The sequence below is a fragment of the Oreochromis aureus genome, linkage group 14 (assembly GCF_013358895.1).
Source record: "Oreochromis aureus strain Israel breed Guangdong linkage group 14, ZZ_aureus, whole genome shotgun sequence".
Lineage (NCBI taxonomy): Eukaryota > Metazoa > Chordata > Actinopteri > Cichliformes > Cichlidae > Oreochromis > Oreochromis aureus.
Window position 1 is genome coordinate 31920535 of NC_052955.1, and position 15734 is coordinate 31936268.

The window sequence follows — 15734 nt, forward strand, 5'->3', positions numbered from 1 at the left end:
ATTTGTATCATTTTCTGTGTCTAAATTCAGATCAAAATGACAGCTGGCAAAGAAGTCGAAAATATGGAACTCAAATTTAAAAAAAAAAATTATTGTCTGTTGTGAAAACATTTACCTCGACACAGCAGGTGCGTTTCCTAAAGTTGCACCTTTTTTCTAACCATATCTAGTCTCACCTCAGATGATCATGCTAACAGCACGCCAACATGTGCACCTCCCAGGTCTTTGTTGTCATTGTAGGTCAGGTATCACCTCTCCTCTGAGACAAAAAAGGTGAGTGTTTTTACTTTGTGTTCACAAGTGCGTGCAATTCTTAGTCATTTTGCACAGAATATACTTTTGTGATCATATTAACCATTACAACACAAGTGTCACCAGGTTTAACCAATAATACTGTAGTATATTTTCATATATGGGAACATTGCAATTTTAAAGCATATGTTGTTATCTTAGAAGGGTGGGATTTGTTGTATCTATTTAGTGTGTGCAACTTTTTCAATCAGGGCAGGGCTGCAACAAGCTGTTGCCAAAACATGTAAAATTAGATCTTCCTTGTTCTCCTGTGAATAGTGTTTGATTACCAACTAGTGCAAAGCAAGATAATTTTTGAATATCTGCACTGAGAGAGAAAAGACTGACACAAGAGTTTCTTTCGGAAGAGTAACAAGTCAGTAAGGAAGAACCAGGGTTAAACCTCAACTGACCAAACACAAATCTGGACTTTTCCACTCATCATATCTGTGTGTGGAGAAAGATCTAAATAAATATATTATAAATGCAGAATGGAGGGGAAACTCTAGGTATAAAGGTCAGTGAGATATAGAGAAGATCAGCATTATATTTGTTATGTGTTTGGTCACATAAGAAGGAAGAAATAAACCCAATGCGCTATAAGATACAGTCAGTCAACAGACCAAGCTGACACAACACACATAATCTGAATACTCATTAAAAATGCTAAAACAGATCACAGAGGCATGTGTTGCAAGTTTATTAATCTTTTATTTACTTACATAGACATATTTAAATTAATTTATATTATATGAATCATGGTTGGTGTGAAATCATTATGTAAACAAGAACTTACTGAACTAGTTCTCTCCAGAGCAAGAAGACATCCTTAACATCCTTTTTAAACTCTTAAGCTGTTACATTCTTGCAGCCAGATAAGCATGTTTAATCAAAAACATCAGATAATTACTCTTGTGCACATCAGTCTAATTGGCAAATAGTCACTGTAGCACCTACTCCTGCCCAGAATCTGAATCCTGGGAACAGAGGGCCACTGAACTGCTGCTGGTGTCTGTGGATGAGGTTAGCCTGGTTTTTGGTGATGCTGTAAAAGGCCAGAATCCCTGCATGCTGGTCCAGGTAGATGCCGATCCGTCTGGCCTTTGGTGCACCCAGCAGTTTTTCCTGGTTATTGTGCCAAAAGGAAAATCCGCTCCCAGACCAGTACAGACTCCAAGACAGCTCATTGTGGCCCAAACGGCTCTTGTCATCATTACTCTTGCGTTCTATCTCTTTGTAGGAAACTGCGATGGTGACCTGCATGATGGGATTGAGGAAACGAAATTCAGTGAGGGGCACAAATGTAAGAGTCGTTTGCTAATCACTTTCAAAAAAATGTAATAAAAGCATTGACAAATTTAAAGTTTATGACTTCATTCCACACTCATATGGTAGCAACTAATCACTCACAAGGTGATCAAACCCTGAAACCTAGATGAGATCAGAAGTTAAAATTTTGCTATATTAAAAAAACAGAAACAAAACTTTAAACTAGAAATTGAGACCATAAGATGACTAGGAATGTATGTATTAAGGTCATAAATAAATTATAAAGTAGGATCAAGTTTTCATACATTATTTTTTCTTTTGCAATAAGAAGAGTCGCCCCCTGTTGGCTATTAAAAGAAAACCTGTTTAATGCACAAGTGCATTAAACAGGTTTTCAGAACTGGAGGTCATGCGGATCTTTTTTAAAATAACCTATGTGCTGTATAAAATAAAAGCAGCACACCAACAATGGATAGACAAATATGTATGTTGAACAGATTCCGTCTCTTAACGAGCGCAGCCGTGGCTAATAGAAATGTCAGTAGTTTTTGCATTTATGGCACTGCTGTCCTTAGGGCCTCTCTGGTACTCTAAAACAGTATGACTTGGCATAAACTACGATGCAACTCTGTGCACTGTGTGAGAACATGAATTACTTTCCAGGCAGAAAGTAATTGAAATGATTGGTTTCCTTTGAAATTTCTGTATATAGGGATTTCATTAGCCAATTAAAACTGAACACAAAGGGCAATTCCCTCTCTTACCAGACTACCTGTGTAGACAAATGCTGGCTGCATGAATTAAATCCTCAAAAACATTTATATTAATTAAAATATATAAAACTAAAAATGTTTTATAGCCAAAACCTATCCTAAAAACAATGGTAAGACATAGAATATTGATTTAAGCCTTCTTTAGGTCAGACTTATTATTCTGAGACTTCTATTTTGCTTTTAGGTCTGAAGACTTTTATGGCATCAGAGTTCTTTCATGACCATCACTTAGCATTGACTGGGCAAACAAAGCATGTTAACTAATTCTACGACTCACCCGGTTACAGTTGAAACCACATATATACATATATATTTTTTAATTATATCTAAGCACCTTCTGGCCAGTCCACTCCACCTCCCAGTAATAAGGGCTCCCTCCCAGCGGCTCTTTGCAGAGAACCTGTCTCCAGAACTGGAATCGATCAGGATGGTCTGGTGGGTTCAGGTTCTCAGCCCGCATTGTTGCCTTACGATTGCCATCTGACAGCAGCACGTGGCGATACACTGTGTTGGGGTCCATGGTTGGTTCGAAACGAACTAAAGAAAGAGGATTTGTCGTTTTAGCTAAGACTCTGGAACAAACGAAGGCTTTGATAATGGGGTCTGTATTCTGGAGTACAAAAAACTTACATTTTATGAGTTCATCTCGAGTTTTTGGTTCTGGATTCATAAATCCCACTGATGATACAGAAGCTGTTAAGACAGAAAAAAAATACACCATTGTAAAAAGGAAAAGTAACATTTAACCCCAAGATCAGCCTTCTCTGAGGTTGGTCTGCTACTCTAAGAGGTATCTGTGAAAGGTCAGCTGGGCAAAGCTGTCCACAGCCAGCTTTTATCTCCTACAAGACAGGATAATTGCCTGACGTGGATATCTTCAATGATAATGTTTATGCTTTTACCTTGACGATGAGGAGCAGGCAAGGGTGGAGGTGGGGCTGAAGCTTTATTCACAGAGAGAAGCAACAAACAGAACAGTTAAACTAAAGCATATCTAAACTCTATGACAGTCAGCATTAGAGAAACCTTTTTCAGGCATTACCTTGAATGTAAGCAGAACCACCAGACCTTGAAGGCAGAGGCCCTGAGGGGAAAAAAATAAAAACAAGAGTAAAATATGAACTCAGTGGTTTTTCAAATCCCACATTAAAGTATATTCTATGTGTGTTTATTTTACCTTGAGGTCGCAAAGGTGGCAAGGGTGGAGAGTCTGTTTTCATTTCATACACTACAGAAGAAAAAGGTTTACATGTAAAAAGGTGTCCTTTCCCAAATCAAAAGCTAATAGTCAAAACAAAGTTCATTTGTGCTTTTATTGGACTGGTATTTACTGTACCTGTACTTTGGGCAGGAACCTGAGCTGGCAGTGGGCCTTCAGGTAACAGGCCTGCTGGTACTGGGCCTGTTGGTAGTGGGCCCGCTGGTACTGGGCCCGCTGGTAGTGGGCCTGCTGCTTCCGGTCCATTGGTAGTCAAAGCCAAGGGGTTATTCACTGCAAAAGGAAAGTTTGGACCTTTTGTTATTAAGAGAAGAGAAAAGAAGAGAAGAGACTAGAAGAGAAGAGCTGACCTATTGTGATGATTTTTTCCAGGCTGCCTTTGCACAGATCCTGAACTGACTCCTGCAGTTCTTTCATGACTGAGCGGACTGACGCCACCATGGTTTCCTCCTGCCCAATCACTGTCGCATCAGTCTGAACCAGCGGCTCCATGAGGAGGAAGTTCTTGAGAACAAATACCACAAATTCCACAGTAAGAGACTACAGATCTGGTTTAGCACTGAAATATGTGCACTCCGCTTCCCACTCATTACCTTCAAGAAACAGACATCGTCCTGCATGTCAGCCAGTCTGCTCAGCTCTTCACTCTTCCAGTTGAGCTGTGCAACCTGCTGCTCCAGTCTGTTGAGCTGCCCCTCAGTCTGACTGCCTAAAGAGGCCTCGTGGGTAGAGAGGAGCTCGCTGACCTGGGTGCCTGTTAGATTCACGTTCTTGGCTAGCTCCATGAATAAATCTGTGCTCTCCTTCTCTAGAGCCTGGACCAAGGCCTGGCAGTGTAGAGAAGCAAGAGGAGGACATATTTTAAAATATGAAATAGTGGTGTCAAAGTAAACAAGGACGGCATGAATTAATAAGGTTTACTACATGCCTTGTGTTGACGTGCAAAATGTGGGAGCTCCTTAATCTTCCTGTCAGTCTCCTGGAGCCTCCTCTGTACCTCTGCCTGCATCTGAACAAGCTCTTTCTATACACAAACACATGCACACATACATCGTGAGGCAATAATGACTGTACTTGAGACTGTACAGGCTATTTGTGATATTGTTACGTTGTTTTGCTGGGAATCACCAGAACATCAGTAAGGCGCACTTAAGACTTGTTTTTCAAGTACTTCAAGATTAGCTTAAGAAATGTTTTAGTTACACTTGGAAACACTGCATTTGTAATCTATTTCTTTTACCAGCAATTTACTTTAATTTTAAAAGTTTTTTAAAGACCCAAAAAACAAATAAACAAAAAAAAAAGCAGAGTGAAAATATCACCCTGAAATAATCACTTCCAATTACACACCTGTCTTTCTTTTCTCTCCTCTTTCGGTTTGACCACACGGTGTCCCCTGTGTCCATGCTGGCAACACACCTCACACACACTCTCCCTGTCGTCATGGCAAAACAGGTCCAGGGGTCGGCCGTGTTGGTGGCAGGGTTTGGGCTCCACAGAGGGAAGCTGTGGGTACACGCTGCCCTTTCGTTGCACTGTATCTGGCAGGACCTCCAAATAGATCGGCATGGATGGTGGGCCGGGGGAAGGAGCTGTGAAGGAGTGCTGCTTCAGGCTGTTGGTCCTCAGCTTCTCCATAGCCTCTGCTAGCAGGGTGCTCCTGGCCAGCGAGGGCCGAGGGTTGAACACCTGCCTACACTGGGGGCAGGTGTACTCACCTTTGCTGTCCCCCTTGTCCCAGTGGCTCTGAATACAAGCCAAGCAGTATGAGTGTCCGCAGGGTAGAGTGGCTGGATCCTTCAGGGTTTCCAGACATACTGGACAGGCAAAGCTTTCCTCTTCAGTCCAACCTGAGGCCATGCTTGTTGGGAGGAGATGAGCTTGAACTTTCTTTGTATGGATCACAAAGTTCCCTGTGTGAAGTTAGAGAACTGATACTAAAGCAAGCAGGTCAGAGAAATTAAAGCAATGACGCCCAACAAATGACGAGGCTAAAATGCCAGTTCATATGAATCACCTGCTGCTTAAAACTTGAAGAAATGGCTCAGGGTGGGGCTGGTTAAACAGGTGGAGTGAGGAGTCTATCCATCTGACATCATCTGACATCATGGGTTTCAATAGTTTGTTGGAGCCTCCTAATGGAAAAATGAATGTTGCCGTTGATTTTTGCTACTCAAACGAATTAATTAAGTTTAATCATCATGTCACATTCATTCTTGCCAGGCAGTCTGCTCATAGACAAAAAAGTGTAAGGAGCGCCTGTTTTAGTCTCCTCTGTAAAGGAAGCGGGCCTACACAGTCCAAACGAGAAAGACTGGGTATGAAAAAAAAACCCTGTTAGATAAACTGACATCATTTGATGTTTTCCACGTGATGTAATCACTAAACAACGTAAACGCCTTAAAACCAAACCTCCCCGTCTAATTTGGGGGTGAAACAAAGAAAACACAACAGGCTAAGCTTGAATGTTGTGCAATAAGTTTGGCGTCATCACGGCGTAGTGAGGGCAACACTGACGCGAGTGAAGCTTGCCGACTGCTGGCAGCCGCCTAGCCGCTGCTGATTCAACTTTCAAGGTGAGCCTTTTCTGTGTTAAAATGACGTTTTACTGTCATATTTTGCACCTTGGTGTGTTTTCCGACATACTGTGAAACACGTTGGGGCTTTGTCATAATCCAAATGTAAGTGTTAGCTTTGGGGTATGAGCTACTTCAGCTGTTTGGTTTTTGTTTTGATCGCTCGGTCAGTTAGCCTGCGTGCACTCCTTACTCGTTTTGAAGACACTGAAGATTTTCTCACCTACAAAGCCTGCTTTTTATGGGTTTAGTTGGTGATGGGGAAGTCTGAACATTGGCAATGTCATATATATATATATATCGCCATCACAGCTAACAAATGAATACAGCTAGCTAGCTTGCTACAGCTAACAACCAAAGTTTGGGAGAAACTTGAGCCAAACGTGAACTCCGTATTCGAAGCTAATATGAAATACATTTCTGTGTCTTAACAGCTTTGAACACCAGTTAAACGTAACACCGAGATATGACAGTGAGAGCACAGTGACCAGTATTACTGTAGGTTTGGGCGAGCCTCTGATCTCGGTTAAGCCAGGGCATCTTCAGCCCTGTTTACCCATGTTATCTAATCCCTCACCTCCCCTGTTGGCAGAGACGAGCAGATTTTGGTTCATCTTTCACCTCTTTCAAGTTGGTTTAACTAGCTGATGAACACAACTAATTGACTAATACATTTATGATCATATCTGTATGTTTTGTTTCCTTTTATAGGATGTTGGCAAGTTCTCGGATTCTGATTTGGTCTTGCCCCAAAAGATCATTACAGCTGTTAAGAGACTCTCATCTCTGTGGTTTTTCCGAGATCACATGTGCTGGATGGCAGGGAGCAAGTCACGGGAAAGGAAGGAGACACAAAGAAATAAGTGGAACAGGCACCCACAAGGATGGACCATCCACAGAGACTGTTTATAGTTCAGCACCACTATCTTCTTGTAGCTTCAATTATAAGCTGAGACAGACACGGTTTGAAAACCTTCTATCCAAAGCCATTTTATTAAACCACCAACACCATTCTGCCTCTACAAAAACCAAACAAGTGTGTGATCCTATGCGCACTTACTGGAGCTGTTTAGTCAAAATAACCTGCCTTCAGCGCTGGAGAAAACCTTGGGACTTTCGCCTGCCTTCTTTTAGCCACATCAGTAAGACTCAGTGTAGCCTTCTTCAAAGCCATTTAACTCATGGACCGGACTTTGTTAGACCTATCAGCTTGTCAGCACATATTCCCTGGACTTTAGAGAACAAGCACACTAAACCACAACTCCCTAGCCTCAGTTTCCACCAAACCATAGCTACTCATCAGGCGGCCACGTGCGTGTCGGATACCTGGAGAGATTGCTTATCCCCAGGGAATGAAAACAGATGTCGACAGCACTTGGGGCCTAACTTGAAGCTCTACGAGTTGCAGAAGGGGAGGAAAGAAGGAAATCAGAGATGGGCATCTGTCCTGGTCTCCCTCTGCTCTCTTGATGGGGAGCCTGCTTTTCTCTTCACTCTGCGGTCCAGCACTCTGAAGGGCAGGCACAAAGGAGATGTCAGGTTAGTGGTAGATTAGAAGCAGGCTATGTCTTAAATCTTACTTATTGGAGTACTTTATGTGTCCTGCCTTTTTATTTTTGTCTAGCTTTGCTGGAGGAAAGAGCGATCCTTCAGACAGCGATGTGGTGGCCACAGCATTGCGGGAAGCCAGGGAGGAGCTGGGTGTAAATGTGGGAATAGAAAAGGTGTGGGGCGTCCTGAAGCCACTAAGAGATGTGGTGAGTGGAGCTGTGCTGGTAGAAATTTCAAGTAGAAATGCATATTAAAAAAATAATTGACAAAATCATACCGGATTTATATTACCCTAAATAAGCACTTAAAAGTCACTTTTCTTTTTGTAAATTCATTGTTTGGTTGATAAATAATGGTGACAAATGATTATGTGACATTGTAAGAGCTCTGTGTTGATTATTTGGTCTGACCATCTGCCCCAAATACCCAAATATTCCTTATGCAAGTAGATAAAATAGAAATGAGCAGGAATTTCTGTAAAAACCTTCAAAAAATGTGAATATCTGAGGTAAATTTTGAATTAAAAATCTGTGCTGTTGTTTCATATGTTTCGGTCCAGTCGGGGATGGTTATTGCTCCTGTGCTGGCTAACCTCGGTCCTCTAGAGGAGCTGAACTTCAAACCAAACCCTGGGGAGGTACGGTCATCTGCCATTTTCTGTCTGTTTGAAAAGAACAGGGTGAGATTAGAGTTGACTAGTCTCATGTTATTCTTGACCCTAGTATATAGTACTGTGCAGAAGTCTTGAGCAACTCCTCATTGCTTCCAAGGAGCCAGACAGTTTTTTAAAATATAATTTCTTAAACTGAATCGAATAAAAATGCCAAACGTTTGAGAGGCATACAGTTTGTCTGTTTCCCTCTTCCAGGTGGATGAGATCTTCACCCTGTCCTTGTCTCACTTGTGTAACCCCGAAAACCGAGGCTACACACACTTCCGCACCGGTGACAAATACGGATACACTCTTCCGGTGTTTAGGAATGGTAAACATCGAGTGTGGGGCCTGACTGCTGTTGCCCTAGACCATACCCTGAAACTCATTGTCCCTCCATAATAGCGCACAACAACTGAACTGAACAACTGAAGGATTATTCTGACAAATACAAGCTTTGCACCAAGTAAATCTGAGCAAAGCCACTTTTGTTTTGGAAGGTAAATTCCTCTCTTGAATTAATTAGAGCGAGGAAGAAGCTCTTTCTGCTAGTGCACTTTCTGAGCCTTAAATTTGTATGAGTGTTTAAACATGAAAGGCAGGTGTTGGAAGCTTTTCTAAGTAAGAACGTGAACCTGCTGAGTCAACGTTATAATTCTACACCGAGTGATTCTTATTTGAACCTTTTAAGTTTTTAAGTAAGTCTTGAAATTCTTTTAATTATTTCTATATTAAAAGTTACCACCTGAGCTGAAATAAAATCAGTGAGTTGCTTTCTCAGAACAATTATGTCACGTGACTGTGAATTGTTAAATGTTTGTCAGGGCAGCAAAGTACCGCTGTGACAGGCCGTTTCCTGTGTTAGCTAACATTAGATCGACTGAAGTAATCCGAGTATTTAGGAGTGATGTGGTGTGTTGAAGAACAATGCAATAAAGTTTGTTTTAAACATATTTTCTCTGCATGGTTTATTTAATTTACAAGAGTGACATCAAAGCATTAAATAAATATGGCAATTTACAGTAAAACAATCTGATTCCCGTCGGGGATTGAAAGCTTTCATTTTACTTAGCTGTCTACTTTTAAACTGCATCTGGTCTCATATATACTGAGCACATGTATTACAAACTGTTTAAAACTGTAAACCTTTGTTTCCACTAAGGCAAGTAAGGTCCTCGAACGCTCAGGTATTTCCTGCCTGGGCCTGATATGATCGCAAAGGTAACTGGACTGTCCCAGCTTCAAGGCAGTGAGCACTCCAAGGGGTCCTGTGAGTCTGGGAGAAGGTGGCAGTTGAAGGGCCAGCTGAAGGAAAAGAGATCCAGGGCCTGGCTGCATTGCTGCTCGGCCGAGGAGCAGACTGAGCGGCAGGGTTGGAGGACGCCGCCCTGAGGACTACACTGGGGCAGAAACATCCCACAAACCAGCCTCTGCAGAGGCTCGAAGCACGCCAGCTCCATCAGCACCTGGATGGCAAAAGGAGGGGAGGGAGGATGGTTTGATGTCTGGTATGAAACAGTTGCCAGCTCCAGATGTCTGATGAAGCTTTGGTGGTGGATAATTTTTGATGTGACTTTTACCCGATACTGTCCCAGGAGGGTGGCAGCTTCTCTCTGGTCAGCAATGGACAGCCAGATGTTGGGGAATGAGGTGAAGTTGTAGCTGAGGCCCCGACACATCTCTACTTCAATGTGCTCACAAGACGAGGCTGCTTTCATGAGAGGAAATTATTCATTCAGAGAAACACTTAAAAAATAGAAACCACAAAACCATGTCGACATAGAGGTGAAAAGTGGTAACATTTCTATTTTGCAGTTTTCTCAGAATATGAAGCCATCGGCAATTCCTGTTATTTCAACACTTAAGTTTCTTCCTGCTGCTTCTTTTCATTGGCAGTGGAAACAAAAACTGGCTGTGATTGAGGTCAGAGATAAACCAGACTCACTGAAGGGAGGATAGGTGGAGTTGCCACAGCCCTGTTCATCCGCACCATCGGGGCAGTCGTTCCAGCCGTCGCACAGCCACTGCTGCTGAACACACTCCCCTGTGCTGCAGGCAAACTGCCTGGGGCCGCATGTCCCTTTAAAAATAAAAGGACGTAGAAGAGGGTTATAGAAAGCTAATGCAAAAAAAAGTTGTAATATTAAAGTGTATCTAAAGTATGAAAACTCACTGCCCAGCACGGACACAGCCTGGTATGTCGCATTGAAGCCGCTGTCGGCCACTCCCTCATCAGCCACAAACACCACTGTCATGTGAGGGCCAGAGGAGGTCAGCTCTGGGGGGAAGGTGGTACCACAAAACCTGGCATAAAGGGAAAAGAGACACAAAAGCTACTCCAGAAAACTGGTTGTTTAACTTGCATAAAGGCAAACGTGTTTGTCCTTAGTTACCCTCAGCGTATATGATTAAAGAACATGCAGAGGATCAGTGACGCTACGGGAAAATTAAAAATCCAACATGCCCAGAATAAAAGACTGTGGCACTTCTCACCTTCCGAGGACTCTTCCAGCTCCGGTGCTGACGCTGTCATGCACCTCCACATAGTCAAACTCGCACACATCCTGAGTCTCCAGGCTGAAGTTTCTGAAGCTCAGGGTGATCACGTGACCCTCCTCAACAGATATATGCCATATACACAACTGGAAAACACGAAATTAGTGGCTGTCGGACTGAGAATGTGTTATGCATGTGGAAGTACTTCTGAATCTTTATAATTTTGTGTTTTCAATTACTATTAGGATTATTTTTCAGTTTGAATGGTTTAGAATGTAACCTGCTGGTGAGGGTAAGGCCCGGGGTGGTTTGGACTTGCCAGGTAACCATAAGGCCCAATCTTCTGCCCACCGCATTCTGTGAAAAAGAAAAGCATCTCTTCAGTGGCTCCCTGTTAATCACAGAATTGAATTAAATCCTTCTCCACACATACAAGGTCTTGAATAATCAGGCCCCATGTTTTCTTTAAGAGCTCATAGCACCATATCAAACCAATACGGCACTTTGCTCTCAGACTGGTGGTGTACTTGTGGTTTCTAGAGTATTTAAAAAGCAGAAAAGGAGGCAGAGCCTTCAGCTTTCTTTCTCTTCAATGGAACCAGCTCCCAGTTTGGATTTGGGAGACAGACACCCTCTCTACTTTTAGATTAGGCTTAACACTTTCCTTTTTTTAAATCTTATAGTTATGGATTGATCAGGTGACCATGAATCCCCCCTTAGTTGTGGTTCTGCTGGAGCTTTCTTCCTGTTAAAAGGGAGTTTTTCCTTCCCACTGTCATCAAGTGTTTACTCGTAGGGGTTCGTCTGATTGTTGGGATTTTCTCCGTGTTGCTGTAGGGTCTTTACCTTCCAATATAAAGCAGCCAGAGGTGACAGGTGTTGTGATCTGCTGTTATATAAATAAAAGTGAGTTGAATTGTGCCCTTTGACCATTCCTGTTTCTGTTTTAGTTCCATCTGTGGACTCTCACCCTTGTGCTTGTGGCTGCAGTTTGCCTCGTCCATCTGGTCGTGGCAGTTTGGGTGACCGTCGCACACAGACACGGGCAGCAGGCAGCGGCCGCCGTCGCACATGAACTCTTCTCTGGAGCAGCTTTCTGAGAAAACACCCTCACTTGAACATTGTTGCAAAAACATATACAAGAGTGAACGCATGTGCTCCAATATGCAGGCTACTGACTGTGTCCGGGGAGTACGGCCCTGTACTGGGCAGTGAAGCCGTTGCCTGCGATGCTGCCATCAGAGTGGAAGGTGACCCACACCGTACTGCTGTTTGTGTTGACCGTCGGTGGCGCTACGTTACCACAGAACCTGCAAGGGAGACATTTCTTTTTGATCTATCTCATTCTAGTTCAGCTTTGGATTGAACTTTGTGCCTGAGCCATGCAGCTATAAATTCTTAAAAGGATTTGTAAGCAGGAAATGTGTTACGTAGTTAGAGGAATTTCATGAATCACGTTATGACACTGTCCAGGAATGTGAGCAAAAAGGTCAACGTGTTGACGTACAAAATTTCCAAAAACCCTTCAGTACCTGGAAGCGCTTTCCAGTTATGCACAGGCTTTTGGCGCCATCTATCAGCAATTTAGTGAAACAGCATTATGCTCCTACTCTGATCGTGTATAAAAATGTTGCTTGTGGAAATATGGAGGTGTGAATGATGTTCATAAGAAGGTATGTTTCATGATCGCTGACCTGGTAACCACAGAAGTCTGCTCGATCTGCTCCTGCACCTCCACCCAGTCAAACAGGCAAGGAGAGGGTCCCTCCACGGTCAAAGAGGAGACATGAATCTGGACCACGTAGGGGGGCGAGACCTGAATCACCCACACACACAGCGAGTTTGGGGGGTAGGACGCAGGGTGATTTGGAGAGCTGAAACTTCCTTCGGTGTCAGTCAAAACACCTCCACAGCCTGAAAGGCAGAGAGAGAGAGACCCTGTGTCTCAGGTCAACAAAAAGTATTTCTGGTAGAGAGGGCAGACCTACTTGGTTCAGATGGAGGGATTCTGGCAGGTTGTGGTGCAGCTGTACTGTCCTCTTTACTTCTATTGATAGGGACTGTAGGTGATGTTTGGGACAGTCCATCTCCTGCATGCTGTAGGCCTGAAGTGGCAGTGGTCAGCACCTGATCCTCCACTGCCTGGCTCTTTATCTCTAAATAAGGAAGCAAATACATGAGGGCCAGAAGATTTTTATGATGTGCAGTGAGAGCTAGTCATGCTGAGAAATCTTGAAAATCCAATATCTGTGAGTTCATGATGTACTTTGAGATTTTAGCATGGACCCTGGGTTTATGAAATCACTCAGTCCTTTTAATCAGTTTGAGGTCGTGGTAATGAAGCAGTTGATGTGCAGCAGTGACTCACGTGTGAGAATGAGGACCAGCATCAGTCCTAGGGCTGCTAATAGGAGCAGGACAGCAGCAGAGACCACTACCACCCCCCAACCGCAGCCCGGAGCACGCACGCGCATCACACACACACCGAAAAATCCCCAGACTAGGCCTGAAAGAAATACATAGTACATATGTAATCTCTTTTTTTCACTTTATTTTCTTCTTCTTTTTTGTTTTTCAAAAACTGAATTCTGGGAAATGCATTCATTTGGAAATAAGCACATCACTGAAAACTTCCAAACTCACCACGTTAACCTGATGACATCACTATGATATGTTTATGGGATTTTTTTTCCCGAGGATAGCTAAAGAAGGCATCAACTTTTTACAACTTGAGTACAGCTGTCAGTTACAGTAATCCATGAGGCCACATTTACCTATATTTCAAGAAAACTGAGCTTAAGTGATGAAATGATGCAGTTAGAGTACAGGCACAGGAAGCAGCAAGCTGACTGGCTGACTCACTTGCTGCTGGAGGTTTGATTGGCTCAGGAGTAGAAGAGGATGTCCTGAATCCCTCCACCCTCTCCTCCTTCTCCCCCTCCAGCTCAAAGGCGGGATTGCAGAAGACATTCTGTGGACGTAAAAATCAAAGATTCACACAAGTGCTGGTTTTAAAAACAGCTCTTTTGAAAACTTCCTCTGCTTTCAAATAAAAAGCAAAGAAACACATCTTCAGTTATTAGAACACACACACACACACACATCTTATGGTTCCAGTTCTCTGCTGGTTGGGTTATATAATAACATTTCATATGGCACTGACCCATTATTGCCTTCAGATCTGGTTAGCCAGATATCTGACTCCTTTGTGGCTAAATGTCCAGGTATGTTAACCAGCTAGTTACTGAGTATTTGCTAAAAAAAAAAACAAAGGTTATTCTAACTGCATCACTGAAAAATTCCAAATTATTTTCTCAGAAGCTTGTGTTAATGAGTCGAAAGTTTGAGATGCAAAAATGTGTTTTTCAGTAGTGTGAACAAGCTTCTATATGTTACCGATTGTGTTTGACGTTTGTGTGGGAACTTTGCTCTTGTTATTGCTAAAAAGTTAGCGACTTGCTAAAAGAAAAAAGTAAACAGCAATGAGAAAAAGTTACAGAAGAAGCTAAACTATGACCTATGACCGGGTAAGAACTTCTTTCTTTGTGAGATTTCCAGTGTGCTTGGACACTTTTCTCACATTGCTGTTTTGTAAAAATCCAAAAAAGTAAATAAATCATTATAGTATCATTAAAAAAATGTCCAGGAAAGAGCCAGAGTTTGCAAAGCCACACAGTGGGCATAGCTATATTTGCAGTATACTCAAACAGGAAAAGTTTGGTTTCTAGACTACAAATACATGTTTCAAGGCAGAGGCAGGATGTGCAGGACAATAACTGGTCCCAGAAGCCTATTAACGGGTCACTTAATGTGCAGACATTTTACACCGGACAACCTTTCTATTCTTGTTTAAACAATATTACCCAGTCTTCATCATCTGAAGTGAAACCCTTAACAGATTAATCTCCACAACAGCTGAATGACTTTACTCTAAAGGCTGACAGCTGTGGAAAACAAGCTCGACAGCAGCCTTGAGCTGGGATTGTTTTGTCAAACCAAACTACTTAAGCTCTTAAAACTAGATTTTGATATGAGGCCTTTCTACAAATAACGAAAGTCCAAGTGATGCTGACTAAAGCTCGGGATCTGAGCCTTTAGAACATTTGCCCATTTTGGTAATCCAACTACAACCAGGAAAACTGGCACAGTAGCTCCATAGCATATCCAGTTAAAATCCAAAAACATGGGGAGTCAAAATCAACATATCCTACTCACCTTATAAATGTCTGAGGAGTCAGGGTATACAGCGACTTGGCTGAGTTCAGACATCTTTACTCTCTCAGTGCGCTCCTCTTCTTAAAGGCTCCGATGTTGTGCTGAAAACATTTGGGATAAGATCCTGAAGATATCCTTTTATCCGTGAGGGAATTTTAAAGATGTTCCCCTGATTTTTTTTGTCATTGTTCACTTTTTTGCCCCGACTGCAAACCTCCACATGAGCTGTGAAAGCCTACAGCGCTCAATCCCCCAGCACAGCACAGTCCTTTGTTTAGACCCCATCAAAAAATGGGGCCTAAACACTGCTAGAAATGAGAGAAAAGTACAATCAAATTCAAATCTTCAGCAGTAGAGATGACTGTGGTTGCTGTCTGTCTAGTTTATCCCAGTATTTCTTTTTTTTTTTACGTGTGTTTGTGTGCCTGTTAAAAAGGTTTTAGAAACTTGCTCACATTGCTGAGCAAATCCTTGTCAGGTGAGAGGACTGAGCCCTTGAGGAGGCGGGAAGAAGGGCAGGGAATGCCAAAGATGGGGTGGAGGTGGAGGTGGAGGTGCGGGGGTCCCTGTTAAATCTCTGTAATCCCCTTAATGATGGTTTAAGCTCCTAAAATGTTTCACTGAAATGTGCACCTGCGCACAGCCGAGTGAGCAAACACAAACACACGAGAACGCTGCTGCAGAGACGGAGC

At 42.7% G+C, this 15734-nt stretch overlaps 3 protein-coding genes across 3 annotated transcripts; 1 reads left to right on the forward strand and 2 right to left on the reverse strand.

The window, feature by feature from the left end:
* Window positions 1–976: 976 nt before the first annotated feature.
* On the reverse strand, window positions 977–5836 carry ftr86 (finTRIM family, member 86). Its single transcript, XM_039598145.1, has 12 exons — window positions 5570–5836; window positions 4903–5465; window positions 4481–4576; window positions 4146–4379; window positions 3903–4056; window positions 3670–3825; window positions 3511–3561; window positions 3376–3417; window positions 3236–3277; window positions 2964–3026; window positions 2668–2870; window positions 977–1548 (listed from the first exon to the last, which is right to left on the reverse strand). The coding sequence occupies exons 2-12, from the start codon at window positions 5410–5412 to the stop codon at window positions 1213–1215; spliced, it is 1887 nt and encodes a 628-aa protein (XP_039454079.1). The 5' UTR covers window positions 5413–5465; window positions 5570–5836; the 3' UTR covers window positions 977–1212.
* A 151-nt stretch (window positions 5837–5987) lies between these two features.
* On the forward strand, window positions 5988–9284 carry nudt8 (nudix (nucleoside diphosphate linked moiety X)-type motif 8). Its single transcript, XM_031744087.2, has 5 exons — window positions 5988–6128; window positions 6840–7667; window positions 7753–7885; window positions 8239–8316; window positions 8548–9284. Exons 2-5 carry the CDS (start codon window positions 6841–6843, stop codon window positions 8731–8733), a joined length of 1224 nt encoding a protein of 407 aa, XP_031599947.1. The 5' UTR covers window positions 5988–6128; window position 6840; the 3' UTR covers window positions 8734–9284.
* Window positions 9285–9349: 65 nt separating this feature from the next.
* On the reverse strand, window positions 9350–13293 carry LOC116323682 (membrane frizzled-related protein). Its single transcript, XM_031744077.2, has 11 exons — window positions 13196–13293; window positions 12816–12983; window positions 12522–12741; window positions 12007–12137; window positions 11798–11923; window positions 11108–11184; window positions 10825–10973; window positions 10505–10635; window positions 10277–10411; window positions 9912–10039; window positions 9350–9797 (listed from the first exon to the last, which is right to left on the reverse strand). Exons 1-11 carry the CDS (start codon window positions 13215–13217, stop codon window positions 9573–9575), a joined length of 1512 nt encoding a protein of 503 aa, XP_031599937.2. The 5' UTR covers window positions 13218–13293; the 3' UTR covers window positions 9350–9572.
* Window positions 13294–15734: the final 2441 nt, after the last annotated feature.

Bases quoted from the DNA above. Each gene is read 5' to 3' on its own strand.
- LOC116323682 (XM_031744077.2), bottom strand. From the start codon at position 13,217: ATGCTGGTCCTCATTCTCACAC. The intron at 11,924-12,006 runs GTCAGTAGCCTG...GTGTTTTCTCAG, and splicing joins GGCCGTACTCCCCGGACACA to AAAGCTGCTCCAGAGAAGAG. The intron at 10,040-10,276 runs GTGAGTCTGGTT...TCATGAAAGCAG, and splicing joins CTCCACCTATCCTCCCTTCA to CCTCGTCTTGTGAGCACATT.
- nudt8 (XM_031744087.2), top strand. From the start codon at position 6,841: ATGTTGGCAAGTTCTCGGATTCTGATTTGGTCTTGCCCCAAAAGATCA. The intron at 7,668-7,752 runs GTTAGTGGTAGA...ATTTTTGTCTAG, and splicing joins AGGCACAAAGGAGATGTCAG to CTTTGCTGGAGGAAAGAGCG. The intron at 7,886-8,238 runs GTGAGTGGAGCT...GTTTCGGTCCAG, and splicing joins TGAAGCCACTAAGAGATGTG to TCGGGGATGGTTATTGCTCC.
- ftr86 (XM_039598145.1), bottom strand. From the start codon at position 5,412: ATGGCCTCAGGTTGGACTGAAGAGGAAAGCTTTGCCTGTCCAGTATGT. The intron at 3,027-3,235 runs GTAAAAGCATAA...CTGTCTTAACAG, and splicing joins GCCTGCTCCTCATCGTCAAG to CTTCTGTATCATCAGTGGGA. The intron at 2,871-2,963 runs GTAAGTTTTTTG...CTCTTTCTTTAG, and splicing joins TCGAGATGAACTCATAAAAT to TTCGTTTCGAACCAACCATG.